At 45.5% G+C, this 18,030-nt stretch overlaps 1 protein-coding gene across 4 annotated transcripts in view; it reads left to right on the forward strand.

Moving 5' to 3' along the window:
- Window positions 1-18,030, forward strand: part of LOC119969061 (interleukin-1 receptor accessory protein-like 1) — a 1,781,127-nt gene that overhangs the window by 1,270,441 nt on the left and 492,656 nt on the right. For all 4 annotated transcript variants that reach the window (XM_038802244.1, XM_038802246.1, XM_038802245.1 and 1 more), the window contains exon 6: window positions 15,606-15,680. In XM_038802244.1, the coding sequence (XP_038658172.1) occupies window positions 15,606-15,680 (75 nt within the window). The remainder of the gene's footprint in view (window positions 1-15,605; window positions 15,681-18,030) is intronic.

The following is an 18,030-nucleotide window of genomic DNA, read 5'->3' on the forward strand; positions in this document are numbered from 1 at the left end:
TTATGCACTTTGGAAGGAGAAATGCAGGCAGAGACTATTTTCTAAATGCGGAAGTGCTTAGGAAATCTGAAGCACAAAGGGACTTGGGAGTCTTTGTTCATGATTCTCTTAAGGTTAACATGCAGGTTCAGTCGGCAGTTAGGAAGGCAAATCCAATGTTCGCATTCATGTCGAGAGCGCTAGAATACAACACCAGGGATATACTTCTGAGGCTGTATAAGGCTCTGGTCAGACCCCATTTGGAGTATTGTGAGCAGTTTTGGGCCCCGTATCTAAGGAAGGATGTGCTGACCTTGGAAAGGGTCCAGAGGAGGTTCACAAGAATGATCCCAGGAATGAAGAGCTTGTCGTATGAAGAACGGTTGAGGACTCTGGGTCTGTACTCGTTGGAGTTTAGAGGGATGAGGGTGGATCTTATTGAAACTTACAGGACGCTGCGTGGCCTGGATAGAGTGGACATGCAGAGGATATTTCCACTTGTTGGAAAAAACAGAAGCAGAGGACACAATCTCAGATTAAAGGGACGATCTTTTAAAACAGAGATGAGGAAGGATTTCTTCAGCCAGAGGGTGGTAAATCTGTGGAACTCGCTGAAGGCTGTGGAAGCCAAATCACTGAGTGTCTTTAAGACAAAGATAGATAGGCTCTTGATTAATAAGGGGATCAGGGGTTATGGGGAGAAGACAGGAGAATGGGGATTAGAAAAATATTAGCCAAGATTGAATGGTGGAGCAGACTCGATGGGCCGATTGGCCTAATTGTGCTCCCATGTCTTATGGTCTTATCTGTGTTGTATATTAGCATATCCCATCGCTGGTGTGAATTTACAGCAGGATCTTCCACTGGTACCCATCATGGTGGATCGGCATACACGCTGGAGGCTGGCATGAAACTCATTTGCTAATAGGATTCAGATGAAGAGCCGACCACCATGTCTGATTCCCCATGGTGCCAGCGTGAAAACAGACCGCTGCAAAACACACCTGGAACAATGTAGCTTGCAGATGATGGGCAGCAGGGTAGCATGGTGGTTAGCATAAATGCTTCACAGCTCCAGGGTCCCAGGTTCGATTCCCGGCTGGGTCACTGTCTGTGTGGAGTCTGCATGTCCTCCCCCTGTGTGCGTGGGTTTCCTCCGGGTGCTCCGGTTTCCTCCCACAGTCCAAAGATGTGCGGGTTAGGTGGATTGGCCATGCTAAATTGCCCGTAGTGTCCTAATAAAAGTAAGGTTAAGGGGGGGGGGGTTGTTGGGTTACAGGTATAGGGTGGATACGTGGGTTTGAGTAGGGTGATCATGGCTCGGCACAACATTGAGGGCCGAAGGGCCTGTTCTGTGCTGTACTGTTCTATGTTCTATGTTCTATGTCAGGATTCACCTGAACATGCCTGGGCTGCCTCCGAAATTCAGAATGGAGGCCATCAGCAACCCTGGACCTTGGAACACCACAGAAGTGGGTGCAGGGTGCTTCGGCAGGTCGACATTGCAGATTTGATGTCCATGATAGGATCCATGTTCCTGCCTCAGAATATTCTTGGAGATCCATCATCTTTCACAGGAGATCCACCTTCTTTCTTCAGTAAAGGAGCAGTGGTGTTTGGCGCCTTTTCAATATAGTGCCCAGATAGAATAGCAGACATCATCAGGCCTGCCCCATCATGGAATATGACGCAAAACATCTGGCTGCACAGTTAATGAAGTCAGGGGTGGATGATTTAGGATTTTTCCCCACTGGCCTCTTCAGTGGGAAACATTACATGTTCTCGCCCTCACCATGGGACTGAGTCCCAAAATGGGAGGATTCTGTAGATCTTTAACTATTTACATTACATTTCTGTAACTTCCTTTTGCTGACAACAGACTCGACCCAACTTCAATACCTATTTCCACCTACCCACCCCCCTCCCCAAGCAGGATTGCTTCTCACAGTATTCTCAACCCTAAGAGAAGATGCTGTGGAGGATATTTCATCATCAGATTGGGGCAGCAGTTTACCAGCATTGCTAGGAAGCAGAATGTAAGTTGACAGACTACAAAACTGCAAGGACGGTGACAACATTTCAACAAAAGACTGATCCAAGAGTGAAAACTGAAGACCTTGACTGTTGAACTCTCTGGGACTAGAAGAGAAGCAATCAGGATTCTCTAAGGAACTTGCTGCTGCCTAGAAGCCCACAGAAAAAGACTTTCAGAAAAGGAATCGTATTCAACTCCAGGGAAGACTGGCACAGCCGTATCTTTCACTGCTGTATTGATAATTGAAAAGGTATTGAATATCTGTCATTTCAATGAATATAAACAACAAAGGAAAACATGGCAAAGTTTCTGTGAACATTTTAAAAAAAAATAATGAATGAGATGATTTCCCAATGATATTTCAGGAGGACTGTCTACTTTCTGTGGGCAGCGGTAAAAGAGATACAGTTCTCTCTGTGTGAGGTTGCTCCACTATGGGAAATGGGAAGAATTTCAGAGGATATGGAAACAAGAGAGCACCGTCTTCTGTAATGTGATTAATTTCTTCCAGACCAATTACTCCGGAACAAGGTTATTGTACAGAACCCTGCAGCTTCAGAAGTGCTAAAGATTCTTTGCTGACCTCCAGCTCTAGAGCAAACTTTCAGCTGGATCTGAAGTATAGAGGTCATTTCACATTCACCCTAAGAAACTACCAGCTCTGGGGCAGTATGATTCCCCTCTGGACTCTGAGATGGTATCAGGCAGGGCATTCTCTCCGGGAGACTCTTCATGGATAATGAGAGACAGACGAGGCAAGACAGAGGAAAGTTCAGTGGAACACAGATCTGAATGCTGTTCAGCCTCCAGAAACTTAGTTGACTCCTGAAAAAAGACAACAGATAGTTCATATGGTGCTTCTATCCATTGGAAAGACAGACCAGCCTCTACCAACTCTTCCGACAGATCTCTCAGTACTGCAGTGGCTTCACCTGGAGTATTGTGTGCAGTTTTGGTGCCCTGATCTGAGGAAGGATGTTCTTGCTATGGAGGGAGTGCAGTGAAAGTTTACCAGACTGATTCATGGGATGGCGGGACCGTCATATGAGGAGGGACTAAGTCAGTTAGTATTATATTTATTGGCGTTTAGAAGAGTGCGAGGAGAGCTCATATAAACTTCCAAAATTCTAACAGGATTAGACAGGGTAGATTCAGATGTGCCCAATGGTGGGGAGTCCAGAACTAAGGTTCATAGTTTGAGGATAAGGGGTAAACCTTTTAGGACTGAGGTGGGAAGAAATTTCTTCACCCAGAGAGTGGTGAATCTATGGAATTCGTTACCACAGAGGCCAAAACATTGTGTAATTTCAAGACGAAATTAGACATAGCCTATGGGGCTAAAGGGATCGAGGGATATGGAGGGAAGGTCGGATCTTGATGATCAGTCATCATCATAATGAATGTTGGAGCAGGCGCAAAGGGCCGAATGGCCTCCTGCTTCTATTTTCTATGTTTTTATATTTCTTCTTCACCACTTCCTTCTGAAATGAGCCAGTTAAGGTCCAGCAGGTCTTCATGGGAACAGTCACTGTCTGCTGCAGTGACTTTTGTATCTGCCACTTCTGACCTAATGTTATGAAAACTTAAATATTCTTAACTTCAATCTCCACCTAGTGAGTCTAGTGGATAGTATATCTGTGACAGAAAGGAACTTGCAGCTTATTGAATAAACTTCCTCAGAATATGAAGGCTAAGGTTCCATCGGTTCTAAATAAAATGTTGGAGATTATTCCTTGAAGGAGTTGATCAAATGCTGGCATCATCCAGTTTTTCTAATGTTCCGAAAAGCATGTCAACATTGCCACTCAGTAAGGATATGCATTTATTGTGGACAACACAGAATCAACGATGTGTCACCCCCTTGTAATGAAGAAGCGCAATTATCCTCTCTTTAATTGGAAGATTTGGGCTGCCTGGACCTTGTCATTTGATGTCTCATAAATGGAGGGGGTGTTCATCGGTGTTAAGTGCAGAAGGTGGCCATTCGGCCCATTGAGACTGCACCGACCCTCCGAAAGAGCACCCGACCTAGGCTTCATTCTCGTAGCCCCACCTGAGGGCAATTTAGCACAGCCAATCCACCTAACCTGCACATCTTTGGACTGCGGGTGGAAACCGGAGCACCCGGAGGAAACCCACGCAGACACGGGAAGAATATGCAAACTCCATGCAGGTAGTCACCCGAGGTCAGAATCGAACCTAGGTCTCTGGCACTGTGAGGCAGCAGTGCTAACCACTGTGCCACCATGCCTCCCCACGGTAGCATGGTGGTTAGCATAAATGCTTCACAGCTCCAGGGTCCCAGGTTCGATTCCCGGCTGGGTCACTGTCTGTGTGAAGTCTGCACGTCCTCCCTGTGTGTGCGTGGGTTTCCTCCGGGTGCTCTGGTTTCCTTCCACAGTCCAAAGATGTGCGGGTTAGGTGGATTGGCCATGCTAAATTGCCCGTAGTGTCCTAAAAAATAAGGTTAAGGGGGGGTTGTTGGGTTACGGGTATAGGGTGGATACGTGGGTTTGAGTGGGGTGATCATTGCTCGGCACAACATCGAGGACCGAAGGGCCTGTTCTGTGCTGTACTGTTCTATGTTCTGTGTTCTATGTTCTAATTGTGTTGTGGGGTATTGGCTAAAGCTGGTCAAAATCATCTGATGCTATGTTAACAGCCACTCCAGGACCAATTTTAAAGGTGATAATGCAACCTTTAAAAGATTAAGACACCCAAATGGGCAGGATAGGGACAGGGACTGCTCCCTAGCTATGGTCAGCATTACCTCATAAGTTTGCCGCCTCCTTCTGTCAAATCGTATATACAAACTGTGATTGCATTTTCCTTCACTCTGGTTCATTGGATAATACTGATCTATTTTTTACATCAATGTCTCCATTGCTGCTATCATGTTCTGAGATGGTTCTTCTTATTTGTTCTGTAGTGCGGTTACTAGATAGACTATAGTCAGATTCTGTTACTTGCTCTTTACTTGTTTATCAATAGTACATCTAAATAGGTTATAGAGTAGGCCTGTTGCTACCGAGCATGGTGATGCAACCTCACTCTTTTGAGAATCTAACAACGTGACTGACTGACATCAGTGATAATGTCATACGTGAGCATTTCCTGGCTATTAACATGTACACGACAGTTGGCACTAAAAGTATCCGTTTAATTTCTGAAACCCTCTTTGAAAGTCTCTGGCTGGGGTTCTCCATCACGGGACACGCGGATTGCGTTCCCTGATGGAACGGAGATTCAGGGGTCGGGACAAAATCAGGATCGACGCTGGGCACTGACCCAATCACAATGCTCCGACCCCCTGCTGATGGCGGGAATGAGGTCCATGACTGCGTGCCGGTGGGAGGATGTAAATGATGGCACATGGGTCTTAATGACCAACCGAGGGCCTCCTCCCCCCACAATGTACTGCCTGCCCGGACAGGGGTCTCTTTTCTTGGGGGGAGGGGTCCTGTGTGGGGGAGGGCTGTGGGGGGAGGTTTCGCTTTTCCCTATTGCAGGGGCCACTGTGAGGGTCCCCCATTACAGGGGTCACTGTGGGGGCCCTCCTATTACAGGGCTTCCTGGGGTAGGTGTGTCTATTACGGTGATCCCTGCTGGGATCTTCCGATAAGAGGGTTCCTGTGGAGGGTCTCCCTAGGGGAGGGGGTGACTATTACAGGAAAGCGTGTTTGGGGCTGTTTTGTGGTGCGGGGGAGCGGTGGCTGGCCGGTTGCCGACCCGATCACGATGCTCTGACACCCCCCGCTCATGGTGGGAATGAGGTCCACGACCCTATAATGCACTGTCTGTCTGCACCCCACCACAGGTTCCCCTGTAATAGGGGGACACCCTGGGACCCCTGTAATAAGAGCACCCTAACAGTGACCTCTGTAATAAGGGGTCCCCCTCCAGGACCCCCTGTAATAGGGGGAGCCTTCAGGGACCCCTATAGTAGTGGGACCCATAATAGGAGGACGCGTCATAGCTGCCCTGTAATAGGAAGACCCCCTACAGGATCCCATATAATAGGGGAACCCCCACAGGGATTTCTGTAACAGGGGGACCATCTACAGGGACCCCTGTAATATGAAGACTCATTGGGCACCTCCTGACCTAAGGGACTCCCCCACAACGACCCCTGTAATAGGGGATCCCCTGTCTAAAGGGCTTACCAGATCACCATTCATGATTCAGTGGCCTAACTGGGAAAACCCTACTGTTTGCAAACATTGACCACATCAAAGAGAGTTTAGGGCAGTGAAATCACAGGCTTGAGTGATTGGAATACACAGTGCTTGGAATGCACTTACCTCTCTTTGATGTGGTTAATGTTTGTAAACATTGAGATTTCACCATTTATCAAAGTTGCAGATGGTTTGTAGAAGCTGTCAATCACAGACCACTATTTCAAAGCTCTGAATGTCTTGCAGCTAATGGATCTGTGGGAACCAGATGCAGATCACAGCTGTTCTCCTTTGAGGAAAGGAGAGGTGGAGCCTCAAGTAAATGTTACAGCTGTAATTCTTCTCACTCCCCCTGTCTGGACTGCTCTCTAGCTTCCAGACAGTTTTTTTTGGGGGGAAGTCTGTGTGGGGGAGGGTCCATGGGAGGGGTTCCCTTTAGGCAGGGGTCCCTGTGGGGTATCTCCCCATTACAGTGATCCTGTGGGGGTCCCTATTACAGGGGTCCCTGTGGGGGGTCTCCCTATTACAGGAGTCGCTGGGGAAGCATTTTGGGATAACCCCATACTTGGGGGTGGGGTCACCCAGGGGGCGGCTACTTTGCGGTGCGGCGTGTTCGAGGCTGCTTTGCAGTGCGGGGGTGGGGTGTTGGTGGCTGGCAGCGGGACCTCGCTATTGGGCTGCCCTCTCAAAATGGTGGCCTGATAGCAGGAATCCCTTGTATTCCACGCCATGCGTAATACAGAATTGCTTGCCGGTTTGCGCTCCCAAGGGGACCATAAACCAGTTGTAATTCACCTCCGTCCCACCGCACACGGTTTCTGGTGCAGTGTGCCCCCGGCTGGCAGTAGGATTCTCCATCCCACCAGCGAGCCAATGGGGTTTCCCACGCACCCCCAAGCTGTAGGGAAATGCGCAGCCGTGAGTGCGCTGCCAGCGAAATGGAGGATCACGCCCATAGTCTCCCAAACGGAGAACCCACCTTATAAACGGGTTATAGGTTATTCAGCCATTTCTAGCACAGGAGGTCAGCCTATCAGGTCTATGCTGGCTCGCTGTGGAGAAATCTGATTGGTCCCACTCTATCTCTGAAGCTCTGCAAGTTCATTTCCTTTGAAATCATTGATTGTTTCCACATCCAGCACCATCGTGGTCAGCGATCACAGGTCAGTACCACTCGCTGCATCACAACTTTCTTCCTCATATTTTTCCTGCATCTGTCGCCTAAAATCTTTAATCTGACTCCCTTAGTCCTTGTGCAATGAGCTGGAAGAGTTTTTCCTTGCCTACCTTCACGAGCGCTGTGGACAGAGCCTGCCTCCCGGGCAATATTTTTAAAATTAGCCAAAAAAGTTTGCAACAACTCTCCAGCACTGAAAATGGTGCTTAGAATTCCATATGCTTTTATGCTGAGAAAAGCAGCAGGATCGCATGGAAACTCCAGACTTGCATTTTCATAAATTGGAATGTTCCACAAAAATGAAGTAACCTTCTTCCAATTGAATCAGCCAAGATGTAAGTCCATAAAATTGATGTATTAATTGTGTATCATTTCAATGGTTTAGAGTTGGTCTTTTTTATTTCTTGGAAAGGAGGATTAAATGAAGTAACTGCAGTAATTGGAGCTTTTCCATTTTTGTGGCAGAAATACTTTGTGCTGTCATAGATTCCCTGTTTGAGACATGTCCGATGATAAAAAAGATGTATGACCAGTTGCCTAAATATATAGTACTATCTGTGACACTATATCAGTGTCAATGAACTGTGCAGAATAAAATGTGAATACTGAACAAGGACAGCGAGGCAATGAGATTCTACATCTTTTTGTATTTATTGATTAGAACAGGACAGGCAACAAGATTGGTGAAGTAAGATTAGAAATGACAGCCGAGGAGATGTTCCTTCAAGGATCTTCCACTTGTGATATTAAATGTGTGTGCAGTACAGAAGATTGGACTCCCATTTATTCTCACTATCCAGCTACAAATATGTGGCTCCAGTCTCTGGATTGTTGGATACCGGATATATGACCAGAAACACGTGTAAGGACACTGTGGAAGTCCTGACATGCTGATTTCTGTGGGAATTGTCCAGGAAGTTTCAACCACAAATGGACAATCCCACTGCTCCCGGGGGCCCTCTGCGAATGTCTCTGATTCTGAGTTAGAGTTGGAGGCGGTATCCATGGTATTTAACTAAATATTTACCCAGGAAATGTTACCCGGAGAAAAACTAATCTAACTCCTGAGTAAGACCAGAATATCACACTGACCGCCCAACCAGATCTCCTGTCCCCCCATGACTACATCTACTGATGTCACTGACTATTCTCCCAATCATGACAATTCCACAGATACAACTACCAGATCAACAATCTGCAATCCTATTCATCCACCACACCACTACCTGCAAACCTACCCACCTATCTTACCCTCCTACCCACCTATCATCTCACCCACCTTCCACGTTACCCACCTATCACCTTACTCACCTGCCATCTCGCCCATCTACCACTAAACACAACATCTCACCCACCTGCAACCCTTCCCACCTGCCATCTCACTACCTACCCCCTACACATCTGTTAGCTGACCCATCTGCTACCCTACCACCAACCACCCTACCCACCTATCACCTCATCCACCTGCCACTATAGCCACCTGCCACCTCAACCATCTTCCTCCCTACCCAACTACATCTCACCCACCTACCACCCTACTCACCTATTACCTCACCTACCTGCCATGCTACCCACCTATCAGCTCATCCACCTCTTAACCTGTCCACCTGCTATATCACCCATCTACCATGCTACCCACCTGCCACTTCATCCACCTTTTCCGCTACCCACCTATCACCCTACCTATCACCTCAACCTCCCTATCCACCTGGTGCTCACCCATTTTCTGCCTCTTGTACCTGCCATCCTATCTACCTATGTGCTTACCCACTCCCCCATTTACCCACTTGCCTCACCTAGCATATCACCTACTCATTCATCCATTCACCCTTCCACTCACATTCACCCACTAATGTCCATTCACTAAGCTTCAGACTAGACCTTTGAACTTTCCATGTGGCAGCTAGTGACATAAAACAGTGATGTGTGCTGTCTTCCCCCTGACTCTGCTCCATTGCAGCAGAGCTCTCTGAGGCATTTTTAATAAACCCGGGTTTGGAGGACCCAGCGAGAAATGTGGAGCAGCATCAAGTTGGGGAGTTGTTGGAACGGAGCAACAATCCAACGATGATTTCTGTTCCTCAGAAAATCCAGGTTGTTAGTAAAACCATTCCTTCCTTGAACTCTTTGTAAAAACACTGGAGTTGAAATTGGATCACATTGTGCCGTATAAAATAAACACAAAAAGGTCCAGTTGCCAGGATGAAAAAGGGATAATACTTGGTATGGGTCAGGTTTCTTTCCATACTCTTCCACCTAGGCTTTTCACAGGGGGACACAATGGGCTGGATTCTCCATTCCTGAGGCTGAGTGCCAAGGCCAACGATGTTCTCCAACGAGAAAATCGGCACGAATCCTGAACCGATTCTGCTACCGGTGAGGGGCTAGCACCAGCGCCGCATAAAACACCTGCGGAAGGCACGGAAAACGGGTTGGAGAATCGCCAGATCTGTGCTGCACAAGCGCTGGGTTGACAAGCTGCAGACACGCATATGCCTACACGCCCCCCCCCCCTCCCCCCACACACACTCATCGATCGCGCCGGAAAAGATGACGCCGATTGTGCTGGACTGCTTACCCGCCCACCCAACCCCACAGCCCACCCCCTGACCACCCCCCACCATTCCTCCCAGCCCTGGCAGAAATCCCTAGCCAATGGCACGGATCTCGGCAGAGTGTGGTGGAGCTGGACACTGTCCACACACCCTCTCTTTCTCTCCGCAGCCACCAGGCCAGTCTCACGACTGCTGAGACCACATATGGCCCATGCCTTTGGAGGCAGAGCATCATGTTTGGGCCCGCTAATAACATTCCAACGAGGCTACAATGGCGCGCGGCGGGTGCCTCAATGACGCCAATTTGTAGGGGGCGGAGTATCACGACCCGACGTCAAACCCAGCGCCTGCCATGATTTCGCCATCAGGAGCCCTTCTCTATCCAATTGCCGTTCCCAATTTTGGCGTTGGGCAAAGAAGAATCTTACCCAATGAGTGCAGTCGATGGTCACATTAATTTAAAAAGTTCAACATTTATCCCTTAAATGAACCCTCGAGGGCTGTGATTAAGTAAAGTTTTGAGCAGACAGTAGGATAGAGTAGAGAGGGCAGAGGGATGTTTTTCAATTCATGAAAGATTTGAGTGGAGTTTGTAGGAAAGGACCATTTTTACTGCTTGGACATGTGAGAGAGGATATCAATTCAGAATTGTTACTCGGAAGTGAGAATAGAGAAAGTCTTTGAACGGAGGTTAATTGGAATATGGAATGCTTTACCAGAGGAAAACATTGAGGCAAGACAAGGTTAAAAATAAAATCTCATTATTTGAAAGAGGACAATACGGGACTATGTAGGAAAAGGTGGAGTTTGTTTTGGATTGTTTGGATTGCAGACAATCCGTGCAGGAATGATGGACTGTTTGCCCTCCTTCTGTGCTCAGAACTTCTGTTCCTTTTCAAAGAGAAACTTGTGGGATTAGCAAATGCAATGAAAAAATGAAGAAAATTCAGGGAATTAGAGCAATTTATTTTATTCTTTTTAGAAATCCAGTGCTTTGGCATCCAAATAATGTGGTTAGCAGGCTGTGTTACTCCGAAATAAAGACATGATCCACTTTTAGTCGCTGATTTTTCAAAAACTGTTTTAACCAAATGGTATAATCAAGTTTCTAAATGGAAGCTACCCACTTAAATCAGCCATTATACTCTTCAGAGTGATTGTTAGCAGCCGGGGGGGGGGGGGGGGGGGGGGGGGGGGGGGTCATTAGGTGAAGACAGATGCAACAGAAAATTAGAAATGCCAACACTTAAGAGCTTTTGCTAATTAGAATTCATAACAAATTCCTGCAATTAAATTGGAATGGCATTTTCTGTGTGGGAATGACCATCTGAACTGCACAAAGAAAAGAAACAACCCTCCTACTTTAGGCAGTTGAAAATCATAACTTAGTGGCATGCCTACCTCTCCAAAGTAATGAATAGCTCCTTTTATGTACATAGAAAACATATTTTGAATTACAAGAAAAATCATTGTCAGGAACTAACTACCAGATGTGTGTACGGGGCATTGAATGTAAATTGTTTGACGCATTTGTCAACACATTTAAAAGCAGGAACCTAGGAAGAAGTGCAGGCCATTATGCTTCCCAAGCCTGCTCCAACCTTAAATGCAATCATAGCTGATTTGAGTCCTAACTCCATTTAACTGAATTGATTGAATCGACATCCCTTAATACCCTTGACAAGAAAAACTCTCAGATTTAAATATTTTAACAGCTAGCATCTATTTTGTTTTGGAATAGAGGTTCACACTTTGTATAAGAAGTGTTTCCCTGTCAATTCCTTTCATAATCCTAAAAACCCCTATTAAAATCACCCCTTAACCTTTTGTATTCCAGCGAGTACAGTCTTGTTTATCTGATCTTTCCTTGTAATTTAATACAGGGGATACCCCAGTAGGGGCACCAATGTAACACAACCTTTATTATAATATTTGTGAAGGTATGAGGGATGGGTCTTGTGGCGCAGTGGGTAGTGCCCCTAATTCTGAGCCAGGAACTCTTGGTTCAAGTCTTGTCCCAGGATTTGGTAGCCATAAAAAATACATTCATAACACTGTCAACCAGTAAGTCCTTCTGTTACGTCTGCGACAGGCAGTTAGAGTGGGAGAGCCTCCAGGTCAGCCATGGTTACTAAATTTGCTGACAATATAAAAAATATGTAGGAAAGTAAATTGTAAAGAGGATGTAAGGAGGTTACAAAAAGGACTACAAAAGGATTATAAAAGTAAGGAGGTTGTCCTTGAATTGTACAGGGCATTTGTGAGATCGCATTTGGAGTACTGTATATAGTTTTGGTCTCCATAGTTAAGGACAAATGTAAATGCAGTGGAAACAGTTTAGAAAAGGCTTACTAGACTCATACCAGGAATGGGCAGATTCTCTTATGAGGAAAGGTTGGAAAGGTCAGGTTTGTATCCACAAGACTTTAAAAGAGTAAGAGGTGACTTGACCAAAATCGTTAAAATCCTGAGGGAACTTGACAGGGTGGATGTGGAGAGGATATTTCCTCTTGTCGCAGAATCTAGGACAAGGGGTTACTTTTTAAAATAAGGGACAGTTCATTTAAGACAGAGATTAGGATAATTTTTTTTTCAGGGTCGTGAGGTTCTGGAAAACTTCCACCAAAGGCAGTGGAGGCAGAGTCTTTGAGTATTTTTAAGGCCGAGCAAGATAGATTCTTGATTAACAAGTAGGTGAATGGTTATGGGTGGAAGGCACAAATGTAGAATTGTAGTTAAAACCGGTTCACGGCTTTAGTAAATGGTGGAGCAGGCACGAGGGGTCGAGTGGCCTACTCCTTCTCCTAATTCACATGTTCGTATGTAACTTCCCTAAATCAACATAAAATGAGCCATGTCAGTTGTTCACGTCACTTCCATTTAATCACAGACTTTCTATGGGCTTTGCACAGGAAAATGTGGAAATTATGGGCGGGATTTACCGGCTTTTCACGCCGGCAGGAAATTCCACAGGTTTCCCAGCGACCAGGGCAGCTGTCAACGGGAAATCCCGTTAACTATGGTGGGACTTGTAGATCCCACTGGCGGGCCATCACCCCGCCGAAAACACATGGTGGGGTGGTCGGTAAATCCCGCCCTATGAATCGGTTTTGCTGCACTGCCTTCCACATGGAATGTGTGATCTGCACACCAACTGTAGCTCAATTGGTACCACCCTTGATTTTGGGCCAGATTGTTGTGAGTTTGAGTCCCACTCCAGGACTTGAGAACAAATATTAAGGTCGACACACCAGTGCAGTACTGAAGGAGTGTCAGACTATTAGAGGTGCCATCTTTCCCTGGTATCCTGGTCAATATTTGTCCCTCAATCAATATCACAAAAAAAACACATGATCTATTCATTATCAAATTATTGTTTGTGAGAGTTTGCTGTGTGCAAATTGTCTGCTTGATTTCCTACATTACCACAGTGGCTGAACTTCAAAAGTACTTAGTTGGCTGTAAAGTGCATTGAGACATCTGGTGATTATAAAAGGTGATATATGTCATTTTCTTGTTTGTCAATCCGATTGAGATATAGAGGGCTGGATTCTCTGTCATGGCATGCCAGGGGCGGAATTCTCCGCTCCCCACGCCGGGTGGGAGAATCGCGGGAGGGCCGGGCGACTCACGACACGTCCCCCTAGCGCCCCCCGTGATTTTCCTACCCCCCGCTTGGAGGAATCGCTGCTCGCTGTTTTTCACGGCGAGCGGCGATTCTCCGGCCCGGATGGACCGAGCGGCCTGCCGTTCCCGACCAGTTCACGATGGCGGCAACCACACCTGGTCGCTGCCGTCATGAACATGGGCGCCAAATGCTAGTTTGAAGCTTGTGGGGGGCGGAGAGGGGAGTGAGCACCACGGCTGTGCTCGGGAGGGGACTGGCCTGCAATCGGTGCCCACCGATTGTCAGGCCGGCGTCTCAAAGCGACGCACTCTTTCCCCTCCACCGCCCCGCAAGATCAAGCCGCCACGTCTTGCGGGGCAGCGGAGGGGAAGACGGCAACCGCGCATGCGTGGGTTGGAGCCATCAGCCGTCATGACGTCAGCTGTGCATGCACGGGTTGGAGCCGGCCGATCTGCGCATGCGCGGCTGACATCACATAGGCGCCGCCGTCGCGTCATTCTCGGCGCGCCGCCTTGACGCAAGAGTCAAGGCCCGGCGGCCGAGATTTACGGAGCGCCGCTCCTAGCCCCCCGGATGGGGGTGAATTAGGTGTGAGGAGCGGCCTCTGAGGCCGTCGTGAAACTCGGCCGAGTTCACGACGGCCTTCCCGATTTATCGCGGGAGTGGAGAATTTCGCCCCAGATTTCTGGTTCAGCATGCAGCAGGATGCTCCGTTTGGCTGCCTGTTCAATGGGCTGCCAGCAAACGGAGCATCCTGACGGCGAGAATCCAGCCCAGAGAGTCTGAACAAGGAAAGGTCAGTTGGAACAGCAAAATAAAGGGAAATGTGAGATTAATAAGAGAGGGTGAGAGATAGAAAATGTAAAAAAAAATGTCCATTTTAAATCTCCAACAGTCCTTCAAATCTGAAGGAATGAGATTTCACACTTGGGTCAAATTAGCCCAACTTTCTTTCTTAGCTTTCCACATGCACTGCCACAGATGGTTGACCAGTAAGTTTAAAAAGAAGAATTTTGATCACTGGGTGTGAAGTTTTCCTTGAGTAATCGAGTGAAATTACATTAGTTACAATCTCTTTCCAATTTGGAATTCGTAGCTTGTTTTACATTCTTTCTCATTTTACAGGCAATTAAATCAGGCTGCAAGTTCACAATTGCCCACTCAACACTAACATCCAGGACAAGCTTCACCTTCATTCATTGTGTGATTGCAATATTTATCAATGAGACCAATCTTTCAGAACTCATCTGCCCTTTGGGTGTGTGAGATATACACCTAAAGGCATACGGAGGTTTTCTTTATTGTAAATAAATCTCTGTGGGGCCAGGAGACAAGTGACCACTCCATCCACGGAACAGAAGACCTCCAACCTCTTGTGTGCCCATTCCTAACCCTGGTGTAATGGCCAGTAATGCACACTGGGGAATTGTACCACTCCCCACCTTATCCCTTAACTCCAACCATATGGATTCTGTCTTTATGTAATTATTACTTCAATATTTTGTAGCATCTACAACTTATTTTCCCTGTTTCCCCATATAGCTCTTTGATGTTCCTTATCACTTTGAAAGTGTGTTTTTATCTTTCACATCCGACAGGCCACTTTTTTTGCCCCCTCTCTTCTTGTGACATATTCATAATATTTAATTGTGCTTTTATTCTCAGCAACTTTTATTGATTCTCTAATATCAAATTGAGATTTTGCCCACCCTTGCCATATCTGTTTAAATCCACTCTCAATTTTCAATGTACCATTTCTGAGTTGGCACTGGCAGCATAAATTATATTCCTTATCCAGTTATTTTCTCCAGCTGGAAAACTAGACTGAATAATGCTTTTTTATTTAAAAGCTTCTGATCAGTTTACAATTATCAGCCTATTGTCTGTGCCGAGCGTAACATTGCACTGGTTTAAGGGTACGCATGCACTTATATTCTGTGCAGATATAGGTGAGCTATGCCGCACATATCTTGGGTTAGTTACCTCATGTATATTATATTGACCATTGGTAAATGTTTTGTCCCAATGCACTTAATGTGTGAATATTTTCTTCCAGCTCCAATGACAGACAAACCACCCAAGTTCCTCTATCCTTTAGAAAACAGGTTAAACCCTGTGGAGGCGCAGCTTGGTAAGTCTTTTCCTTTTCAAGCTACAGATAAAGTAACCTGAGGTTTCTGAGAGACTCAGCAATTGTACAATGTATTGCTGCCTATGCCTTAATGGGATGGTTTCTTTGTGATTACTTACATCCACTTGTCTCATGTATGTGGGTCACAGAAGCCATTAACGATGATCAGACACAAGGCTGCATAAATAGCAGGTTTCTGTAGCAACAGCCAGAATCAAAGTACATTGTCTGATGATATTGAGTAATATTGCAACTCCTCAGAAGCAATTACCCACAGGATATATGTTTGCACTTTTATACAAGTGACACATTATTAATCAGTGGCCTTACAATAGAGAATATATGACATAGGCCCTAGCTTTAGCGACACTATTCACTATGACAAGTTAACTGCTCATTGATTATGTAGCCATTCAATTTGGTGATTATTTTTTGTAATTCATGTCAATCAGCTTTATATTATTTAACTGCAATTTATTAAATGCACTGTATTACCTCGTATTTAAAAAGGTCAAGATTACTTGTTAAATAGGGCTGCAAAATGAACCTGTATCCCCATATTACAAAGAAAGTTCACAAGACAGTGCTTGAACAAAATTTTCCATTTGTTAAAATCAGTTTCACCACCAAAACCCCTTCCTGAAACTAGAATTGCTGCATATAAATCATGATTGGAATTAACATTTTTTTCTGTATTACATGTATTTCTGCCATTTTATATTTCTGTGACATTATGCTGGTGACACCAGTGAGATACTGGTGTGGGTCACAAAGCCTTGAATGTAACATTTGAATGACTGTGCATAGTTAATGACAATGTTCCCTTAATTAGTCGCAGTGTCTGCAGATAATTCTGCTCTCTGATTCTGTAGACTTCAATAATTTACTCGCAATAGTGCAGAGAGGATTCAAATTTTGATTTGCTGCAGCCTTTCTGAAATTTTGATGGTGGCATTTGCTCTTCACTAACTGTGGTTTCTCACAAATTAAAGCATCCAATCCCTGTATGTAATTACCACAAGATAAAATGCCGTTGACATAGTAATCCCAGTCTCTGGCTAACCTGGCCTAAAATAGAATGATATTTTAATCCCAGGTTGAGGTAAATCCAGGAAAAATATCTATGATTTAAGGTGAGGCAGTGCTGGACCTGGGAAAAGGTGTTATAATGTTTTAATGATGTAGTGAACGCTGAATAGTGTTATTATGCAGCTCAAGGTCTATAATCTCAGACTGTGGTTGAGTGGTTGAACACTGGATTGGTGGTGTTTTTTTTTTTCAATTATGCCTTATTAGACCAATAATATGTGCTATTTAAGCAGAAGTATTGTGGTTCATTTTACTGAATTGATGCAAACACGATTGGGCATGATGACTTTTTGATGAATATGTGTGTGGTTTGGTCATTCAATGTTTTATGTATTAAATTTACTGAATTGCATAATTTGATAACACAGTGGATTATTTAGTAAATGTTGGCATATTATTTTTTAAAAGCTGCATTTTATTTTGGCTACACCAGTTTGGCTCAAAATTTAATGACCTTTACGTTCCGTTTATTCTACATTTCACCAGAGGTTGGTCTCTATTTTGGCAGCAGTATAATCTCAGCAGGAACGGCAGTGTGCGCTTGGCCAGCAGTTAATGTTTTACACCCTACTGCACAGTGGCAGATAGTGTCACAAATACATTGCTAACTCACACCAAAACCACAATGTTGTCAGATCCGCTGAGCAGGAACGATAGCTTGCAGCATGACTAAGCCGAAGAGACTATTCATTTTCATGTCAGTGCACAAATCCTAAATACCTGTTTTATTGAGTGTTTCTCAAAATAGGCCAGTGGTAGCAGTGTGACTGAAACTGCATTTTTGTTTTATTAGTTGGAGAGCAAAATCTTTGTTAGCACCAAGTGCCCACAGCAAAATACATCTTCCAGTTGTAATAAAATTAAGCCGTGTTTTATCAATCTGGGTTACAGAAATATGCATGGAAAAAAAAGAGGAGCAATTGAGCTGTTATCCCAACAGTTTTCACTGACACTTTTTTAATGGGCTGGATGCTCCGCCCCACCGCGCCACATTTCTATTTAACCCCGCTGGCAGGGTGCTCCATTACGCCGGTCGGTCAATGGGGTTCCCCATTGTGGGGCAGGCCCAAGCCATCGGGAAACCCCCGGGCTGCCGGCAAAACGGAGAATCCCGCCGGCGGAGAATCAATGTCTTTCCATTAGCCCTTTGTTTGGTTTGATAAATATTTATGCTGAGGAAGTACAAATGAATGTCATAATTGGCATAAAACACATTCATTATTAACACAAAATGCACTTCTGTGGTAGTCTTGTGGCAAGA

Source organism: Scyliorhinus canicula, chromosome 7 (assembly GCF_902713615.1).
Source record: "Scyliorhinus canicula chromosome 7, sScyCan1.1, whole genome shotgun sequence".
NCBI classification, from domain to species: Eukaryota; Metazoa; Chordata; class Chondrichthyes; order Carcharhiniformes; family Scyliorhinidae; genus Scyliorhinus; species Scyliorhinus canicula.